General features: G+C 37.9%; 3 protein-coding genes across 3 annotated transcripts; 1 reads left to right on the forward strand and 2 right to left on the reverse strand.

Annotated features, from left to right (window-relative positions):
• Positions 1-195: 195 nt before the first annotated feature.
• mcts1 (MCTS1 re-initiation and release factor) lies at positions 196-5,135 on the forward strand. Its single transcript, XM_037675722.1, has 6 exons — positions 196-377; positions 4,029-4,181; positions 4,253-4,350; positions 4,425-4,558; positions 4,726-4,793; positions 4,881-5,135. The coding sequence occupies exons 1-6, from the start codon at positions 367-369 to the stop codon at positions 4,960-4,962; spliced, it is 546 nt and encodes a 181-aa protein (XP_037531650.1). The 5' UTR covers positions 196-366; the 3' UTR covers positions 4,963-5,135.
• A 2,007-nt stretch (positions 5,136-7,142) lies between these two features.
• On the reverse strand, positions 7,143-11,046 carry c1galt1c1 (C1GALT1-specific chaperone 1). Its single transcript, XM_037675723.1, has 2 exons — positions 10,836-11,046; positions 7,143-8,110 (listed from the first exon to the last, which is right to left on the reverse strand). Exon 2 carries the CDS (start codon positions 8,094-8,096, stop codon positions 7,143-7,145), a length of 954 nt encoding a protein of 317 aa, XP_037531651.1. The 5' UTR covers positions 8,097-8,110; positions 10,836-11,046.
• Positions 11,047-12,725: 1,679 nt separating this feature from the next.
• On the reverse strand, positions 12,726-16,939 carry clic2 (chloride intracellular channel 2). Its single transcript, XM_037675724.1, has 6 exons — positions 16,805-16,939; positions 15,085-15,194; positions 14,488-14,613; positions 14,270-14,370; positions 13,997-14,178; positions 12,726-12,921 (listed from the first exon to the last, which is right to left on the reverse strand). Exons 1-6 carry the CDS (start codon positions 16,856-16,858, stop codon positions 12,763-12,765), a joined length of 732 nt encoding a protein of 243 aa, XP_037531652.1. The 5' UTR covers positions 16,859-16,939; the 3' UTR covers positions 12,726-12,762.
• Positions 16,940-21,070: the final 4,131 nt, after the last annotated feature.

A 21,070-nucleotide genomic window follows, 5' to 3' on the forward strand; every position in this document is an offset into this window, starting at 1 on the left:
ATTGAAAAAGTTTTTAATATAAGTTATAATGAAGTTGAAATTCGTGAAGAACATTTAAGGTAAAAAATATAACCACATTTATATTTTTAAATACATTTTGAAGTGTATTTTTTTTGTATAAAAGTAGAGAGAGACACGTCCGTTACCTCGGTGACGGGCGAAAACGGGAAGCCCCATGTTGTTCTAACTGTCGTAAAATGCCGCAAGTCTTATAACGCTTGTTCATCGCACAGTGCCAAAAAGCGTGCCAGCATTACTGGATATATAAATAGTTTACTTTTTTTTGGTTGCTCCATCTGACCTGGTAACGTGCGTTGGGACAAGCTTTGACACATTTCGAAAAAGAAACAACTGCGACCAGCGAGGATGTTTAAAAAGTACGTTTCTGTGCGTTGATGTTAGCTAGCAGCGGCTAATGTTAAGCAGCATCATGTTGGAGTTTGTGTGTCATTCAGCAATTAAGATGAGATGACGACTGTCGCCATAGGTTCTGAGAGTCTGTTGTTGGAGCTGGACAAAACCCGGGTCTGACAACAAACAAGTTTGAGTGTGTTTTTATTCTGGCACATCTTGTGGGTCTAATGAAGACAAACGATAAGTTTAGGTGTGTCAGAATAGCTGCTTTAGTTTAGCTTAGGTTATTCTGGAAGGTTGAACATTTTTAAACACTGAATACACTGTTAAAACAACTTAAAGTTTATTAAAGTTCTGTACCTAAAGATACTTCCACAGGTGTTTTATGGTTATAAATGTTAACTTAAACTTCAATAATTGTGTTTCAGTGGAAAATATCTCATTTCTTAGTCCTTTACATGTTACTAGCTGTAGTAGGTAGGACTAGTTTACAACAAATGTAAACTTTAAGTGTCATAATAAATTATTATAATAAAACAGCTCTTTTAATGAAAATTGGAATAAAATGAGTCGACTCAGCTGTGCATTAGTTAGCTACAGTATTTTCTATTCTGATTACATAATAATGCATCAATAATGATAATCTAACATTAATTTTTCATTCATTCACCCTTTATTTATATAGGTTAATCCCACTGAGCCTTGGGGACTCATTTACAAGAGAGACCAGAATTTTTAACAGAGTGATGACAACAAAGACAATAACAGACAATCATGAAGGATTCGTACAATCGTACATTTTTTTTTTTACAAATGAAAATAAAATGGTATTTAAAAGAAAATGTAAAAAAAAAAACACAGCTAGATTGTAGGGTGGTGTAGAAAGCTATAAACGAGAACATGTCTGCATTGGTTTATGCCAGGAAGTTAGCAGATGTTTGAAGCCATTTAGAGAGGTCAAGGTCGAGAGCTTCAGATCTTTTTGCAAGATATTCCAGGAAACGGGAGCGGAGTAGGAGAAGACCCTTTTGCCAAGTTCAGTCTGCACTGAGGGGACACTGCAGGTAATAATGTCCTGCGAGCGCACGCTGTAGCTGCACTCACGCAGTTACATGTAGGAGGAGATGTAAGAAGGCAACAGACTGAGAAGTGACTTAAAGATGAAAATGTACCAGCGAGAGAGTCTATGTGAAGTTAATGATCAGTTAACCAGTGAATACACGGGCAGTGGTGGGTATGATAATTTCAGCCAGTTATGAATCTTAGTGCACCATGATAGACAGCATCCAACATCTGCAGAGTGCTTGTGGGGGCATTCATTTAGTGTCACTGTAGTCAATGGAGGGAAGGAAAGTCACAGTCACAATGTTTCCTAGCATTCAGAGTTAGACAGGATCTATTTCTGAAAAAGAAACCCAGTTTAACTTTGTTTCCTTACTAGGTTTCCATGTGGAGCTTTAAAGGGAGATGCGAGTCGATCAAGATACCCAAATATTTGTAGGAATCGACAAACTCAATAGGGGCACCATTCGAGGAGAAAATCAAAGGAAGAACTGCTGGGACCGACTATCTGTTTGAAAGTAGCATCCCTTTGTCGGGGTTTAGGACAAATTTGAGATGGAATAAATTTGATTGGATGATGTTGAAAGCGGATCGCAAAAGCTGGAAAACCTTAGCAACTGTTTTAGCTTGACAATAAACAACTGTGTCATCTGCATAGAAATGTAAGGATGCATCAGGGATGCTTTGAGCTACATTACCTATATAGATTGTGAAGAGGGTTAGTCCTAAGACAGAGCCTTATGGTACACCATTGTTAACTGTTAAATAACTGGAGGAAGTACCATTATGTTGAACACATTCCCTCCGATCTGAAAGAAAGAGAACCAACCAATGGTGTGTTCTGAGAAACCAATTTCTGAGAGCTTATGACACAAGATGTTATGATCCACAGTGTCAAAAGCTTTAGACAGGTCTAAGTAAAGTGCAGCACAATAATTCTTAGCATCCAGTGCTTCAACAACATCATTAAGAACCTTCAGTGAAGCCGTCGTTGTGCTGTGTTGTTTCCTGAAACCAGATTGATGTGGAGGTAAGATGTTAAATGAGTCCAGGTAATTTTTGATTTGAGAGTTTATCAGGTTTTTTTAAAAACATTGGCTAAAATGCAGAGTTTAGAGATTGGTCGATAGTTGTTCAGTGAGGTGGGGTCACCTCCCTTCAGCAAAGGATGAACAAAGGCTGTTTTCCAAGCGTTTGGAATAGAGTTTTGGCTTATGGACAGGTTAAAGATTTGGAACACCGGAACATGATATTTAAAAGTTAATAGACAGCTTATTTAGGGTGTATTGTGCATTAGTGTAAAAACATAGCTCATAATACTCAATTTTACATAAAAATAAGAATGTGTATCACTATATACAATTTCAATCTGTACTAAATATCATTTACTTTTAAGTGGAAAGCATTTAAAAACATTTACAGCATGTTATAATTTTTAAAAAGGTTTAACTGAAGTCAGTAAGACAAATTTGCATCACAATGTCTGATCAAAACACTTGTGATTATTTAAAATAATCCTAAAGGGGGAAAAAAACTGGTCAAACTTCAGTAATATTTACTTTTGACTTGATCAGTGCATTAGTAATAATATGTTTAAAGGTAGTAATTAGATGTAATTTTCCCGTTCTCAAACAATGTGGATTCTGGGCCTCTCCACTCGTCCTCCAGATTTTGTGACCTTGATTTCCAAATATCATGCAAAATTTACTTTTATCTGAAAAGTGGACATTGGATCACTGAGCAACAGTCCAGTTCTTTGTCTCTTCAGCAGGTGAGACGCTTCTTATGTTGTCTCTGGTTCAGGAGTGGCTCTCCTTGAGGACTGAGACATTTGTAGCTCGTCTCTAGGAGTTAATCCTTTGATTAGGGTGTGACACCAGGAGTTTACAATATTGAACCTCTTTGAAATATTCTAATTGTGACACTGAATCTTGGTTTCTCATTGTTTGTAAGCCATAATCATCAAAATAACAAGAAAAAAAGACGTTGAAATATTTCACTCTGTGCAATGAATCTATATAATATACAAGTAACTTTCTGAAGTGACAGCCAAAAAAATTGAACTTTTTCATGATATTCTAATTTTTTTTTTTTTTTGGATGCACCCATTATGTTTTTAAGTCTGTGGGAGGAAACCAGAGTACCAGAAAAAAAAAACAAAAAAAAAACGTGTGTACAAGGAGAACATGCAGCCCAGATGGGGAGATGATCATGCTGCGACCTTTCCTCTGACAGTCTGTAACTTCCACCAGATACATTTTTCATTAAATAAAATACTTAAAGTGAAATAACTGTTTATTTACTGAAGAATAAAACCCAACCATAAAATAGCTACGTTTGTTTAATTTAAAAAAGCACTAGAGTGTTCAAGTTCCAGTAGGTTTATTGTCATTTAACCACATGTGGTACATGAGGTGGAATGAAATTGTGTACACAGGGTCCCAGTTACATCCAACAATAGCAAAAATATAAAGTGTAAAAAGAAACATTAAATAAGGATATACACTAAGATGTACAAAGTGTTGGACTGTATGCTGTTTTTTTTTTTTTTAACGTTCCAGTTCAACTAGATTCCAGAGCATTTCATGAGTCACTTGTAATTTTTCTTTTAGATTTGACGAGAAGGAAAACGTGTCGAACTGCATCCAGCTGAAAACGTCTGTCATCAAAGGCATCAAAAATCAGCTGTTGGAGCAGTTTCCCGACATCGAGCCATGGCTCAACCAAATAATGCCCAAAAAGGACCCTGTCAAAATAGTGAGATGGTATGACAGTTTTATTTTCCTCATTGTTTCAGTGTTGGAAGTGTTTTTCAATTTGTCTGTATTTATTCCAGCCATGAACACATTGAAATCCTGACTGTGAATGGAGAACTCCTTTTCTTCAGACAGAGAGAGGGACCGTTCTACCCAACCCTCAGACTGCTACATAAATGTAAGAGCTCTTTAATACACATTTCTTTATTTGTAGTCGAAGTCCCTCATGTTTCGTTGTCTTTGTGGTTCTAGATCCTTTCATCCTCCCTCACCAGCAAGTAGACAAAGGTGCCATTAAATTTGTTTTGAGTGGAGCAAACATCATGTGTCCTGGGCTGACTTCACCAGGTGCTAAACTCTACCCTGCTGGTCCTGACACAGTGGTCGTATCCTTTTTTGCATCATGTGGCACTTTCAAATAGCTCACATTATAAATTTATACATTTCCATGTTTTAGATTTTACATTTCCCACAATCTTTCAGTTAAAAAATTACTTTGCTTTCATTTTTTAATACAAAGTCCAATGCGTTGGCCCTTAATAAGTGTGTGCAGGCCATCATGGCAGAGGGAAAGCAGCATGCACTCTGTGTTGGTGTAATGAAGATGTCAGCAGAAAACATGTAAGATTTAAACATCTGAAGCTAATCCCTCAACCCTTTATTTTTCTTTTACCGTTCGATCTTATTCTGTCTTTGTTTTGCAAACAGAGAAAAAGTCAACAAGGGGATCGGGATCGAGAACGTCCACTATCTGAACGACGGATTGTGGCACATGAAGACGTATAAATGATCACATTTACAACGCCCATCCCCAAACCATCCAAGATAACGTGTGGAGCTCTTTGTGCTGAGGCATGAAGTGCCCGTCAACGGTTGACACCTATAGACAAAGCTGTGTAACCTGCTGGAGGCAGGTAACCCACACCATGCACAAATAAATAAAAATCTTGCTTTAAACCAGAAACTCGCTTCACATTTTTGTATCAGATCTGACCGGAAATTCCTGCTTGGTAGCAATCCTCGATTTTAGCATATGGATTAAAGGAAATCTTCGCAGCTTCCCTGGCTGGCTTTGACTTATCTGGTAGCTTTAAATTTGCTCAAGGATGCAACACTGCGTGGGTTTTTCTGGAACAGGATGTAAGCATATTAACAACTGTGGGGAGTGCCAGGATGGAACAGCTGCTCCACCTGTTACTCTGCATTTCAGTAGAGTACGCCCATATATTTATGTTTTATTGACCAGTTATGTTCAAAACATTCATAAGCTATTTTTCTAAAACTAAAATCATGTCACAACTTTACCAAACTCTTCTAGCACTAAATCAATTCTTCACGACTAAAAGTTTCTTGTAGGGTTTTTACGTTTGAGGCGTCCATAGTTTCAGATTTAAGAGATGATTGTTGACATTTTGTTAAAAAAAACTTTTAAAAAAAAAGCACAAAAACAAGAACTGCAAGATATTATAGTTTTAATTTTGACTTCTGAAAATATTACAAAATGAAAACTAGAATGAAACAATCTTGTTTGGAATAGATGATCCACTTTAGGCCAGTGCGGTGATTTTTCTGGAGGCCTTTCACTAAAATAATTAAATGTTTAGTGTGAACTATTGTCATTGTAACTTCTTTACTATGTGCCTTAAAGCAAACTGAAGAGCATTTTTAGACTCCTGTGTGATTTTAGAGGAAAGACTTGTATTTTTATGCATAGTTTTATCAAAAACATCCTTGTTTTCAGATCACACACCACTAACAGGATTTTAACTCCTTGTTTTAAGCTTTTATTGACATTTAGATCCCAAGTTTATCTAACTGATAAATGCTGATAGATTGAACATTTAAATATCTTTATAAAAAATAGAGCTTGTGGCAATAATTCCTAACCTCGTCCAAAAAAGATTGTACTTGACGTAATCACAATCATTATTTACCTGCTAAAAAACAAAAACATCTGATGAAACAAACAATTATGAAATTTACACATCAATTCTCCCCATTTGATTTAACAGACAAATACGTAAATGTGCCTTTTTGATGATGCACTCCTCTCCTGTAAACACAACTCGTTCAGAAAGCCTCAGATATTTTTAACTTTGTCCATCCGGCCATCTTTTACCTCTTATTTGTGATCAGGTTGTGGACGCAACAAGTCCAGGAGGGAAACAAACACATCCCTCTCCCCTGTGACACTCCAGCTCATCCTGGGGGTCCTTGATTTTTTTGATTTGATGAAAATAAGGTTCTGTTTGGATGTGAAAACTACAATTCTACATACAAAATGTTCAGCACGAGCAGCCATTTACTCTCTAACAGACTGAATATTTAACACAACTTCAGATCAAGTTTAAAAATGATCACTTATTCAAAATTAGGTCCCATTGGCGGCCATGTATTTGTAAAAAAAAAAAAAACATACACCCACTGAAATCGTTTTAACTGTGTACTTTAGCTTTGACAATGAGCAAACAAGTAGACGTGTGAGTGCAGTTTTTCTGGAATGAATTAAAGGAGATGCATAAGATAAAATCAGAGCTGGACTGTCAACTGACTCCACAATGAGTAACATTGCCTCATTATAATCCTTCAATCAGGCATTTAAGTTATCGTAGAATTGTCCATACATTAAAATATTAACTTCTCGTGGCTTTACAATCACAAAAAGCCATTGATAATATACAGAAGACCTTCAATAACCGAACGTTAATCTGAATAATGCATTCTCGTGTCATTAGTGTTACACATCTCCCAGCTCGAATGGTTTACCATCAACTGTTTACAAACAGCACAAAAGGATCAAGTGCCGAGTTTGTCGAGTGCAAAAGGTACAAATATATGTCAAAGCATTCACCCCTACTCACGATTCAGTTTTACACACAACGTAAGAAACACTCGTCCCCCCCCAAAATTAGGTTTGCCATCATAGAAGCAAAAACTTTTAAAACACACATCCAGTTTGAATGAATGGAACTAGTCATTGTCTGAACCTTTGGGGGGGTAAAATGTTAAAAAGTCGTGAAAATCGTGCCCGTACGGTCGAAGTCTGTAAACTCCAAACATCATGACCTGCATTTGATTTGGGGACATCCCACTGAATGTGACCGCCAAGTCAGGGCAGCAGCCCTCAACCACGTTGTTTGGGTTGTTGTTCATGCTGTCCTTTATCAAGGCGTCCACGCTCTTGCTGTTGAACAGGCTCTTTCCGTGTGCGTCTTCTCCGTTCTCTGCAAACACCCCTGTATATTTGAGACACACAGCCAGCTGCTTGTCGTCGCTCAGCTTCCACAAGGCACGTCCTCTCTCTGGACATTTCTCTTCATCCTGGAACACGGCCACCAGCCTTTTCAGAGCTTCGTAACTTAGAACGATACCACTATCATAAGCCACATACTCGAGCTCCCCTGACTTCACAGCTTTGCCCAGGTAGAACGGTTCGTCTGGATCTTTCGTGAGCACAAGATACTTGAGATTCTCAATAATGGCAAATGTGGTGGGTTGTGCCACAAAGAACCAGCGCATGTCCCCAGCGTTCTCATACGCATGCTTCAGAGCTTTACGCAGCCTTGTCCAGTCGTCCTTTTCATTCATGTCTATTGCGTCGAGCGCCTTGGAGGCCTCCGAGGTGTAAAACGCAGCCTTGTCACAGTGTTTGCTCCAGGTGTCCAAAGTAGTCGCCCAGTAAACCAGGACTTTGGGCTCGACCATGATAACGCAGTAGACCTGGACTTGGTTTTCCAACTCCTTCAACTGGCTGCCAGAGAAATGCTTGAGCTCGTCTTTACTTGCCGCCTTGACGTGATGATGATGGTGGTCGTCTGTCCTGGACTCAGTGACGGGACTGTAACTGTTCAGGAGCGACACCACCAAGCAGAAGACGCCTCCCAAGATCATCCCTTTCATGAAAGAGCCTCCCTCTGACAACATGTTGGCAACAGGTGCTAAACAGAAAAAAGAGGAGCGAAATCATTGTTAGAGCGATGCAACTCAACTGTGGTGAGGTAGAAACTGCTAAGATATGCACGGGATGTTCATCTAATTGTAGAACTTCGCAGACTTTTGTTCTTTTAGTAAGTTTTTCATTTTTGGTGAGACAAAAACAATTTAAATACTTTTTTTCATTCAGCCTTTATTTATACAGGTTAGTCTATTTGAGCCTCGAGGACTCATTTACAAGAGACCTGTTTTAAACAAAGAACACAGATGAGGCACAGACAATAGACAATCATATATAATGGAAAAAAAAAATAGAAATGTAATAAAAACGAAACAAAAACAGCTACATTATAAAGTGATGTAAAAAAACAGGAACATGTCTGCGTTGGTTTTTTGCCATAAACGTAGCAGACGTTTAAAATCCCTTGTCAAAGTTGACAACTTCAGATTTTTGCAAGGAATTCCAGGATACATGAGCGGAGTAGGAGAAGGCCCTTTTGCCAAGTTCAGTCTGCACTGAGGGAACACTGCAGGTAATTATGTCCTGAGAGCGCACGCTGTCGCTGCAATGACAAAGTGACACGTAGGAGGAGATATATGAAGGCAACAAACCAAGAAGTGATTTAAAGATGAAAATGTATCAGAGAGAGAGTCTGCGTGAAGTTAATGATGTCCAGTTAACCAGTGAATACAGGGTGCAGTGATGGGTACGATAATCACAGCCAGTTATGAACCTTAGTGCACCATGATAGACACATCCAACATCTGCAAGGTGCTTGTGGGGGTATTCGTGTAAATAATGTCACCGTAGTCGATATAGAGGAGGAAAATAGCAGCTACAATCTACAGTCTCTGTTAAAAAAAAACAACGCAGACATGTTCCTGTTTTTAGTATTCTACACCACCTTACAACCTAGCTGTTTTTTTGATACTTTTCCTTTTAATTATCCTTTCAATTACCATTTTATTTTCACTTGTTAATTTTTTTATTTGTACGCATCCTTTATGATTGTCTATTGTTGTCATCACTCTTTGTTAAAATTCAGGTCTCTCTTGTAAATGAGTCCCCGAGGCTCAGTGGGATTAACATGTATAAATAAAGGTTGAATGAATGAACAAGGCGTTTCTTAGTATTCAGAGTTAGACAGAGTCGGTTTTCGACATGAGGGTTAAAAGAGAGATGCGAATTGACCAAAATACCCAAGAATTTAGAAGCATCGACAATAGGAACACCACTCGAAGATAAAATAGAAGAAAGGACTGCTAGTACAGACTTCCTGTAAATAATGTAAACATACATATAAGGCTTTTAACTGTCAGAAGTTGGTCCAGAATGCAGCAGCCCGATTTTTAACCAGTACAGGCAAAAGAGAGCACATTACACCAGTTTTGGCCTCACTGCACTGGTTACCGGTTCACTTTCGAATCCAGTTCAAAATACTCATGTATGTCTACAAATCATTGAACAGTGTGGCCCCCCCCCCCCCCCATCTCTCTGATCTGCTACAACCATATGTCCCACCGCGTTCCCTGAGGTCAGCGGACCAGTTGCTCCTCACAGTTCCAGGAACTCGTCTTAAGCGCAGAGGTGACAGGGCCTTCTCTGTAGCAGGACCAAGACTTTGGAACGAGTTACCTCTGCTTGTCAGACAGGCCCCCTCCCTCTCGGTTTTCAAGTCCCGTTTAAAAACTCACTACTATTCAGTAGCTTTCAACACCAGATGATCTGTGTCTTGAACCTGTACGCGCCACACTGGTTTGTTGTCATTATCTGCATTGTTTTTATGTCTTTGTTCTGATTTACCTCATTTTGTATTTTGCTTTGTGTGTTACCTGTTGTTTTGTCTGTACAGCACTTTGGTTGGCCTTGTAGCTGTTTTAAGTGCTTTATAAATAAAGTGGTATGGTATGGTAGAAGAAAAATAACAAGTACAAAGCAGCAAACTTTGTATTGTTACAGGAACCTCAGACCACAAGTAACAAAGACGAACTAGTAAATGAAAAGAAAACATAACTGCTGACATAAAGACCTTTGCGAAGTTTGAACACAACTCTTTCCAGAAAAGACAATTACTGGTAATTATCTGAATGTTAATGTTGTGATCTAAATACAAAAGAATTTCTGACGGACTATGGAAAATAATTAAACTAGTTTTAAAAGTAAAATATAAAACTCTTCATAAAATTGGTGTAAAAATTGCAGGGCTGCCAAACAAAAACAATTCAAATGATTTCCCCTCACAATGTTTTTTAAGACTTTGTACATTCAATTAGTTCATTCAACTCACCAGGTACACAATCAGGGAGTTGGAAAAAAACAAAAAGAAAACTTTAAAATACAAATGAGAGCAACTCAACTTGGACAAACCTAAAAAAAAACATTGCATTTACAACCATGAAACAAACAAGAGAGTTGTTAAATTTAAATTCCATTTAGAGTAATTGTAAAGTAAGCTGCAATTTAAAATGAAGTAAAAGTGAATCATTGCCAACAGCAGACTGACAGGTTATGAGATCATGTGGCGTCAGAACATAAATGGCTGACAAAAGGGATAAACGATCCGAGTATAAAATGTTATTCAACGTTTTCAACAGTTTAATTAACAGCTCTGAAATCTAGCAGATTGTTTCAGTCAAAGATTACAGCTGAAGTCGCGATGTTAGCTTCCCTCTACCTGTTCAGGGCGTTAGCAAAAGCTCGACAAAACAAAATTTATTTAACGCACTTACCTGGATTGTTTTGGTAATACTTTAATTTGGATCCGTTTTTTTGAGTCACACTTTTCCTGTTTGGTCAAATTACTGACGTCAGCTCAGTCTTCTTTTTTAATTCTTTTCTCGCTCTCTTCTTCTCTGTCTTCCTTGTTTTTCTTCTTCTTCGGTTAATTTGGCGGTTGACAAGCAACAATCTGGTGCACTACCGCCACCAACTGGTAATAAATGTGAACTGAAAAGGCAAAAAAAATAAAATAAACGGATGTTGTGGCTGACTAAGTCAAGTCAAGTCATATTTATTTATAGAGCACAATTTAAAACACATAGACTGTTATCAAAGTGCTTAACACTAAGGGTAAACACTAAGAAATAAAAAGCAGTAAGAATATACCTTAAAAAATTAAAACAACAGCATTAAAATGAAGACATGGAACAAGATATACTAAATCAACTCACGCAGTATGAAACGCCAGAGAGAACAGATATGTTTTTAGCAGGGATTTGAACACAGGAAGGGAGGTGGCATGCCTAATGTTGGGGGGTAGGTTATTCCACAGTTTGGGACCCATGACTGAAAACGCCCGATCTCCTCGGAGCTTCAGTTGTGTTTTTGGAACAACCAAAAGCAGCTGATCGGATGATCTCAGACTAACTAACCTTGCCAAATTCCATCCATCCATCCATCCATTACCCGCTTCTTCCATTTTGGGTCACGGGGGTCGCCGGTGCCCATGTCCAGCAATCACTGTGTGAGGGGCGGGGTACACCCTGGACAGGTCACAAGTCCATCACAGGGCCACATAGAGAAAAACAACCATTCTCTCTCTCACCTAGGGAAAATTTAGAGTTACCAATCAGCCTAACATGCATGTTTTTGGTCTGTGGGAGGAAAACGGAGTCCGGAGTACCCAGAGAAAACTACGCATGTACGGAGAGAACCTGCAAACTCCACCCAGAGGGGCCCCCAGACCGGGATTTGAACCAGGGACCTTCTCGCCGAGGGGCAGCAGCTCTGCCAGTTGCGCCACCGTGCTGCCCTATATAATTCGTATGCAGCAATATTTTGTGAAGGCTCTCTGTAACATGTTTATGTTAAAGGGCTGTGACTCTTTGAATTGTGTCTCTAAAGCTTAATTCTTTGAAAAAGGGAAGATGAAAAAAAAACCAACAGACAAAAAAAACCCAACATTCTGATATTAGACATTTTGTACAACCAGTTAAAAACTTTGCAGCACAACATGTTTAATTTCTGTCTTTCTGATCTTTGTAATTACAGCATGTTTCTGGAAATACTGTGTTCCAAACTGAGTTCCAGCAGAAAGGCGTATCCGCGGAAACATTTCCCGCTCTCCATCATCGCTTTTGTTTCCCACCAAACAACACATATGTCTCATCTTGTATCTAAATAAGATATATATGTTTGAAGCTGCAAAACTGTCTTTTTTGTTACTGGAAAATAAACTTGAATATCAGAAACAACACCAAGTGACTCAACTTCATTTGTTGAACTTTAAAGTTTTATTCATAAAACAGCATGATACTTTAAAATGCACACAAACTATACAAAAGTTTGATAATTTTTTAAAGTGTGCTGGTTAGAAAACATGAACCAGTAAGAAGATTATAAAACAAAAATCTTTTAAAATGAACTGTTCTCCAACTATTATATATGTGCAGGTGTTTTGCTGGTTAAAAAGGTGAAAATATCTATATTTACATTATAAACAATAATTATAAAAATAAAAATTGGTCAATTGCACTTTTGGCCTTTTCTTTTATCTGTGAGTGATTATAGATAAACAGCCGGTATATAAAACCAAAATGTTGTGGTAGAATGACATCCTAAGGATTTGGAGAATTAGGTTTGTTACTCTTGGTAGTGGCACAATTAACTCTACAACCATGGTTTAAATAGGCCTCTAAGAAGAGATAATTAACATTTTTATTTCCTCTTGGCAACACCAAAGTAAGCTTTCTCAATCTCGATGTCAGCCGGGCACGTCTGTTTGAACTCCTCCCTCTCGTAGGCGTTTTGAAGGTATCGCCAAACGCCTGTAAAGTGCGCAGGAATGTCAAAATCGCAGTACTTCTTGGCAGCAACCTGAAATGAATGGAAAGAAAAACCCAAGTGTGATATTTTGTAATAGCCTCCTATACTTATTTAAAAAAATGTAAAAAAGATGAACTCAGAGCTTTATTAGTGAGTTTTAAAATCTCTGAAATACCTAGATGATTTTTTCTGCAAACATTCACCTAAAAACATAATAAAATTTCCTGTAAAAAAAAAAAAATGAATCTAAATGAAGTGCACTAAACAATTAATTTATTTGATTAGCTGTCTATTAATTTAGAAAATATTACATTATATCTATAAATGGAAAAAGTATTCAAATATTTCATTTAGGCTTGTTCATCTTTTCATACCTACATGTAAAAACCATGGATAAATTCTGCAAAGAACAAATTTCGGGTCAAATTTAAATCCAGATGTTAAAAATACTTGTTGCTTGATCATTACTTGACTAAGTCAAAAACGAAACAGAAGATTTAATTTATTAAGAAACAAAATCTGCACATTCTCTTCTCTTCTCACTGAGTAAAGTTCACTTATATTTAGAACTGCCAGCAATATACGTGGCTGCAAGATGCATTTTGAATAGAGAAGACCAGCAACTTTATGTACTGGTACGTATTTATACTCAGATTTGTTAAGTAAAATCTGCAGATAAAAGTTTTTTGTTTACACTGAGTGCAGACTTGCATTTCAGAATCTAGAAATCAACTGGTCTAATCTCTTTCAAGTTAAACAATCTGATACATAGGAGGATAACCTTTTTAATGTTTTATATACTTGACGTAACTTAAAGTACTTTAATTACCTTGAGTATCTTTTAATTTCAGAGTTGCAAAACACATTTTAGACTTTAATTGAATTTATTTGTGGTGGTGGTCTTACTGTTTGACCCATTTTTTTTTTCTTGAGATTAATTTCACATCCATAAACATTTTCCATGAGATTTATATTTAAAGTCAACGTTCATACCTTGACAGAGGAAATGGTTTCCTAGTTACCCTCAGTTTGAATCAAATCCATCCCACTCCTTAAAGAGTTTTTTTGTGTAACGTTTTGCAGTTTCAACATGTTTTTCTGAGGACTTCAGTCATAAGCGTCTCACCCTGATCACATGCAGCTTGGGCAGCAGGTTGCAGTCTGCCAACGTGAGGCGATCTCCATCCAGAAACTTCCTCTTGGATGTGATGATGTTTTCTGTTGAGTTGTGGTCGATTTCCTCCGGCAGGGGTGCATTTAAGTACTCGTCCAACCGCTTGAACTCACGTATCAGGTTCTTTTCCTGCACTAAAGGTTTAGAAATTGAGTTTTTCAGTGTAAATTCACACAGTGGGACGCAATTAATCCATAAATCCCCCCCCCCAAAAATCAAACTCACCAGCATTGTTTGGGCTGTTTTTGATGAAAGCTGAAAACTTTGCAAAGATGTCAGACCCCACGTCAAAGGACTCTTTGTTTACTGGGATGAGATGAGGATACCTTGAGTGTAGAAAAAAAGAAGAGAGAAGCCTTGAAGTGCACTTCGTTCACAGAGGAAACAAGACGAGCAGACTCCCTCTTCAGCGGCGTTTGAGAAACAATTAAATGCAATAATACCTGGGAGGGGCCAGTGTTTGTTCAAGAAACTCCTCGATCTTGATGAAGTCTGTTTTCAGGGTGCCGTTGTAGAGGAGGAAAGGAGGGTTAGTCCCAGGGGCCAGGTCCTTGAGCTCGGCAGGCTTCCTGGAGATGACAGAAAGATGAAGAGAAGGAAGCAGAGGAGGGGATTCAGAACAAGCACCAGGCTGTTGGGCCTGTCAGAATCACCACTCTGGATTAATAATATTATATTAACACATAGTTTACACAGCTCTGGGAGTGGTCATTAGTTTAAAAGACCGTGTGTGAGTTATGAATCACCTATTTATCAGCACCCCTTCAAAGTTTCCTGTTCTTATTTGCTTCTTGAAACTGACCCTGAGAAAACCCACGTAATAAAGCTTTAATTAAAGAAGACGTTTGTTTTGAAGGGACAGAAAGCTCTTTGTACGTGTTGGTTTTACAGCCTCCTCCCTTTCACCTCCACAAAACACACCTATTAACTGCTGAGAAAGGGTTTGGGTTACTCAAAACACCTCTTAATAGTGCTCTATGTGAAAGTCCCTCATGACCAGATGCTCAGGAAGGTGTTTTTTTTTAATTAGGTGTGCTTACTTCCTCATATCAACAGTGGTCACTGTAAACTTCACTCCTTTCAACCACAGCACCATGAAGAGTCTTTGGCAGAACGGGCAGTTTCCAATGTTTTCACCATCATGTCCAGCCTGAAAAAGACCACGAGAAATAAAATCAGAGATGTCGTCTCATGCACCCAGCAGAAATGAACTGTCTCTATTAAATCTCTTCTGGTGATTAAAATGGACATTTTGGAAGTGAAAGGAGTGTCTGGGGTATTTATAAACCATTTGCTCTGTGGAAGGGAAATGCAGGCATTATCCTAGAGCGGAAAGCAGACGCTTGCAGCTCGACTCCAATTTTAGCCAGTTCCCTGCAGTGTTTTCCAACCCTGTAGTCGCCAAATCAAACTTAAACTTTGCTTTTAACAATCAAGAAATGAGATTGATACAACGCTCATGCTTGTCAGCAAACTTGAACAAAGCTAAGTGACCTTTGAGAAAGCTTGAGTTTAGTTTGACGGCAACTGAAAAAAGGGAGTGATGTAGCTCAAAACGACTCCATCAAATACTTTCTGTTTTGTCCAAATTTGTTCAGTGATTAACGAGATATTTTGCTTACAAATTTAAAATAGTCTAATTGCAGTTCAGATGCTGTGCATTGAACACAAAATGTGATAAATGTGCAGCATCTGAACTGCAATTAGACGATCTTAAATTTGTTTTTATTGTACATTGTTGTCTATTTTATCTTTATTTTTATCTTTTTATAAACTTTTACTATTCTTGAGTTGGAGAAACACACAAGAATTCCAATGTGACTATACTAATGTATCTGTGCAAATGGCAATACATTCTATTCTATTCTATTCTATTCTATTCTATTCTATTCTATTCTATTCTATTCTATTCTATTCTATTCTATTCTATTCTATTCTATTCTATTCTATTCTATTACAGACAAGCATTGACTTCAGCAGTTAATGCTATTTTTTAGGGCAAAACGCTCAGCACTCTGTTATAACCTCCCCAAAGTTTTGCACAATATTTGCAAAACTGGCAGCTTTATAACAATTTTAATGTTTCCTAAAGTCAGTTAGCTTGAACTAAAGTAACTCAAAAAGTTAATCCGTTGTAGAGGTACACCAATGAATTATTTCCTGAAAGTTTCATTAACATTTGCCTCGTGGTTCTTGAGATATTTTACTAACAGACGTTGCCTCTAAATAGTTCATGCCAAAAGTTTTGAACGGCACTCAGATGATGGGTTATATGGGTCAATATCTGTAAATCAGACTAAGATGTGGCCATTTTTTGCATTTTCTAAGCTTTAACTAAGACTTTCTGTTCTGACAACTGTCTCTGGACGTTTGCAAGACTAAAGTGGGTGTGTCGAGTTCAGGCCTGAGGCCAGTCGCTCTCCGTGCTCCTGGCTTCTTCTGGGCGTGTGATGATAACGCTCAGTCAGTCAGAGCTGACTGATAACAGCCTGCTGGGACCCTCAGCAGGGGTCCAAACACGTCAACATCAGCCACACGCTGCATGGCACCCATCAGAGTTGTCCTCTGATTGACTCTCAGAAACAAACATTTCTCTGCTAATCAACTATGTTGAAAACTGATTTAAAAAAGTGAGGAAAATCTGTTTTCCTGCCTTTTTAGTTTCAGGACAAGATCTTAAACACAAGCAGATACATTTACTGTGTGAGGTCACATATAGTTGTGACAGTGCGTACATAGAGCTGAAAAGAATCGACTGACCTTGATGAACAACTCGATGTTTGGTTCCTTTTCTGAGGTTTGTCGAAGTGCCATTTTCTTTTCTTTTATTAAAACACACAAAAAAGTTGACTTTTTCGATCCAATGAGTTGCTGCAGCCAAAGATTCTCCTTTCTTTAGTAAATAGTTTAAATAAAAATCCAAGAGCAGAAGACAAGAAGCTCATCAAGAAAAACCTTGATAAGTGTTGTGGTTTTCAGGAGTGTTTTTAGTCTTGTTTGTTATCCGAGGACAGAACAAGACCTCTCGCCCTGCGTGTGTTTGACTCCTTGTAGGGTATCTGACTCAGAGCATACAAGCCAAGAGGAGGGAGGTCTTTAAACATGGGCGGGTTGCTCTAATATACTCAAACTGTAGGAGGGGAGAGACTAAAATAGGCTTCTTCTGGACATTGTGATGCACAGGAACCAAACACATTGAAGCACTGAAGGACTCCGGGGTACAGACAGAATTATAACATGAGACGTTTGTTTTGGGTACAATAATAATATTAAAAAGTATGGATATTTTCTCTTGGCGCTTATGTAAAAAGTGATTAAACTTTGTTCTGTTTATTTCTATAAATGCATGCAAATCTGTTTCTTTTTACAAAGGTGTGGTTTAGCTAACGGCAAACTGAAAACTGGAAGGTTTTAACAAAATACCCAGAGAATATGGACTGACAGGAACAGACTTCAATAATTAATAGTGATTTATTTACAGTGAAATATCACAGAGTGCACATGGAGGAACTGGAACCAGATGGGCTTCAGGACCTTTGTGGGAACCGGGGTCCAGTGGTTCCTGGAAGACGTCCCAGGTGAGTCACAAGTTGAGGTTGGCAGGTGAGGCGAGGCGAGGAGACAGCTGGAGAAGTCACAAGGGAATCCAAGACCAAACAGGGGGAGTCCAAGATCAGGAAACAGCTGAGGTCGATGATGAAACATGTAAAAACACTAGGATAGACTTTTCGGTTCCACTTTATAATAAGGTTCCTCTTATACATGGCTAATATATAGTTTATAGATACATTATTAATGCCACCATAAACCCTTTATAAGTCATTAATAATTGTTTATAATGCATTAATTAAGGGTGAGAAAGAGACAAATGGACCAGTTTCTTGCCAAATATTGAGCCAAATCTTCCACCTATATATTTCATCTAGAGATGTTAAACATTTCAGACTAAGTTACTACTTTGCAAACACAATAAGCATTTGTAAACCTATTTCTTTAGCATATAATATTGTACTTTGTCACTGCATTATACATATCTACAACTAATATTATATCCTAAAAAATTAGGTTATCGTGCTTACAAGGTAGTAACTTAGTCTGAAATGTTTAATAGAACAACTCTAGATGAAATATATAGGTGGAAGATTTGGCTCACTATTTCGCACGAAACTGGTCAGTCTCTTTCTTGCCCTTAATTAATGCATTATAAACAATTATTAATGATTTATAAAGTGTTTATAGAGGAATTAATAATGTATCTATAAACTATTAGCCATCTATAAGGGGAGCCTTATTGTAATCTGGTACTGACTTTTCTTTATCATTAGGTAACGTAAGATGGCTAGAAGCACAACTACCATAGGCATGTAATGCAACAGCGGTGAAGAGAGTCACCTGCAGCCATTTATGCTCCTGCCTGTCATCAAGGGGGATGATCCACCGGTGTGGCTAGTTGGCAACATCTTGTGACTTCAGGATGTTGAGAGAACTGAACTCCCACAGAAACCAAATAATCATTTTGAGTACTGGTATTTTCTTCAGAGGGGTGAGCTCCTCTCAGTGCTTCTGCATTTACGGTGTTTTGAACGTTAGCTAAATATGCACCAAATCACAATTTTTATTGCATGTTTCATCAAATTAAACATAATTTTCTGCTCCTCTGTAGGGCTTGGAGTCCACTCTTGAATCCAGCTATGTGATGTCTGGTGTTTTGAGGAATGTGTGGCATCATGTTGGGGATTGTTAAAGTGTAGTTTGGGATTAATAATAATAATAATGTGTTATGTGCTGTCAATGGCAAAATTGGCTCTCTGCATTTAAGCCATTGCGCCTGTGATACACTCAGGTGGAGCAGTGGGCAGCTATAGAAAGCGCCCGTCGAGCAATTGGGGCTAAGGTGTCCTGCTCAGAGACACTATGAGATGTGTAATGACTGGGGATCGAGCCAGGAACTTTCGGGTCCCGAGTCGGCTGCCCTGTCTCTACCCCATCTCGATCCCCTATTACTTTTATCCTGTAAAATACAAGTTTTACTGCTAAACATTGTTTGGTATCTTTACACGAGCAAATGCTGATCATTTAACACGAAACTCTCCGACATGAGTTGCGATGTGAAAGTCGGGCACCAACGGTTTTAAACGATGATCTTTCTGACCACATGATCTCAGAATAAGGAGAGGGGAATTTCTATTGCCAAATTCTCTGCTCTTCACTTCCCCTGAAAAAAAGCCAAATGACACGGAAAGATTACGAAACACACATGGAGGAATGCAAAAAAAAAAACGATGTTCTGCCAAACCGTAATCCATGTGCTCGTCTCATTTATTGGCCTGAAAGGATTTGAAAAATTTATACTCTGAGGGAGAGAAAAAAAAGGTCTCCTGTTTTACTGAAATTACCAAGAAATCCTGGAAATTTGATGATTAATGGATCAGTGACTCTGAAGCTGAACAGGCTGCGGGTTTGTTAAATGACTATAAAACTAAGTATTGATAAATACCTGATATTTTGCAACTCTTTTCAACACAGAAAGACGTTCCGGACTGAAAATTCCAAGCAATTTTCATTTCATCCTTCGCTCTCTGGGAGGAATTTTCTGACTGTGCGAGGGGAGCATCACTCCCATATATTTTGGGTTTCACCTTTAAGGTCATCTCTTTTAATTAAGACAGTGCAGGGTGCACATTCTTTTCATAACATCTGTGATGAAATATCTGGAAAATTAAAAAAAATATGTTTTTGCTCATCATCAGCATTGCTGTGTTGGTTTTCCACTTCCTTTTTGTTATGGCAACACCAGCCACATGTGTTTGGAGAACTAGAGGATGTAAAAAAGAGACAAAGTAAAAGTTAATATTTGTAATAAACTGAGCATTAGTGTAATTCAATGTGATAGTTTTCTCGAGAATGATTAGAAAAATAAAGTCTGTCAGTTTTGGAACTGCTTGGAGATCTTTTCCTTCCTCTTTTCCAGAGAAGAATTGGGAAAGTTGTTGCTCATGGAGAAAGACACATATATCTCCTCCGGACAAACACGACCGCTGGAAGTGACCTCTTGGAAAAAGTGCCTTATCTCCATAAACAGGAACCCTGACTGAGTTCAAGAGAAGGAGACTTGATTTGACTCCATTTGAAACCCAAAGAGTTACACAAGTCCAACACTTTATCCTCCAAACAAAATACTACTTTGAAAAAATACATTAAATCTTTGAGCAAAGACCTCTGATGGTAATAAACATGTTCTGAATTAAGAATTGTTTGCTTTTCAACTCAGTTTTGCTGTTTAACATTGATTGCCTTGAACTTGTCAGACCAAAACTGACTTTTTTAATTACTTTGTATCTAAATCCAAACTAATACAGCTTTATTAATGTTTGTTCTTATATAAAGAGACTTCGGAATATATTAGAATTTCAGGAAATGTGTAATCTTTCTAATACATCCTGTAGAGTATAAGGAAATGTTTGCTTCTTTTGAAGAGGAAAATGAGGTAATCAAAAAGTTATATGGCAGGAACTTCCACCAGTAAATTAAAGAATGGTGTGATGATAGTTTTTTTTTTAGGATGTTTTGATTCAAACCATATGTGCAGAATTTGTTTGTTATGCAATAAAGATTTGATATTAATATTTTGGGTTTGGTTAGATCAAATGTGCTTTCTAATCCAATTTGATATAAACTGTATTGATCTGTGTTTTTGTTAGATTGTTAATAGTCTGCGTTTTATGATTTGGTTTATGTGATTTTGTGGGGATTCTTGTGTTCGGCTATGTTACTTGTGTTTTCAGCATATTGGTCCTTTGTATTTTGTTTGTGCCATCCACCATGTCTCCCCCAGCTTGCTCCTGGTTTCACTGATCGCAGCTGGAGACACTCTTCCCATCGGAACCACACGATCCGTTTGTTTTTCTCCACTTACCAGTTCAGCGTTACACATTTTACATTTCACATCTGGCCTTCCTTGTAATCCTTATAATTTCCACATGATTCTCCTTAAATTATTGGCAAGTAGCCCTTTGGTTTGCTTAA

Source organism: Nematolebias whitei, chromosome 4 (assembly GCF_014905685.2).
Source record: "Nematolebias whitei isolate Nwh7 chromosome 4, NemWhi1, whole genome shotgun sequence".
Lineage (NCBI taxonomy): Eukaryota > Metazoa > Chordata > Actinopteri > Cyprinodontiformes > Rivulidae > Nematolebias > Nematolebias whitei.

Bases quoted from the DNA above. Each gene is read 5' to 3' on its own strand.
- clic2 (XM_037675724.1), bottom strand. From the start codon at position 16,858: ATGGCACTTCGACAAACCTCAGAAAAGGAACCAAACATCGAGTTGTTC. The intron at 15,195-16,804 runs GTCAGTCGATTC...GGTCTTTTTCAG, and splicing joins ACATCGAGTTGTTCATCAAG to GCTGGACATGATGGTGAAAA. The intron at 14,614-15,084 runs GTAAGCACACCT...TGTCATCTCCAG, and splicing joins ACCACTGTTGATATGAGGAA to GAAGCCTGCCGAGCTCAAGG.
- c1galt1c1 (XM_037675723.1), bottom strand. From the start codon at position 8,096: ATGTTGTCAGAGGGAGGCTCTTTCATGAAAGGGATGATCTTGGGAGGC.
- mcts1 (XM_037675722.1), top strand. The intron at 4,182-4,252 runs GTATGACAGTTT...TATTTATTCCAG, and splicing joins CCTGTCAAAATAGTGAGATG to CCATGAACACATTGAAATCC. The intron at 4,351-4,424 runs GTAAGAGCTCTT...TTGTGGTTCTAG, and splicing joins CCTCAGACTGCTACATAAAT to ATCCTTTCATCCTCCCTCAC.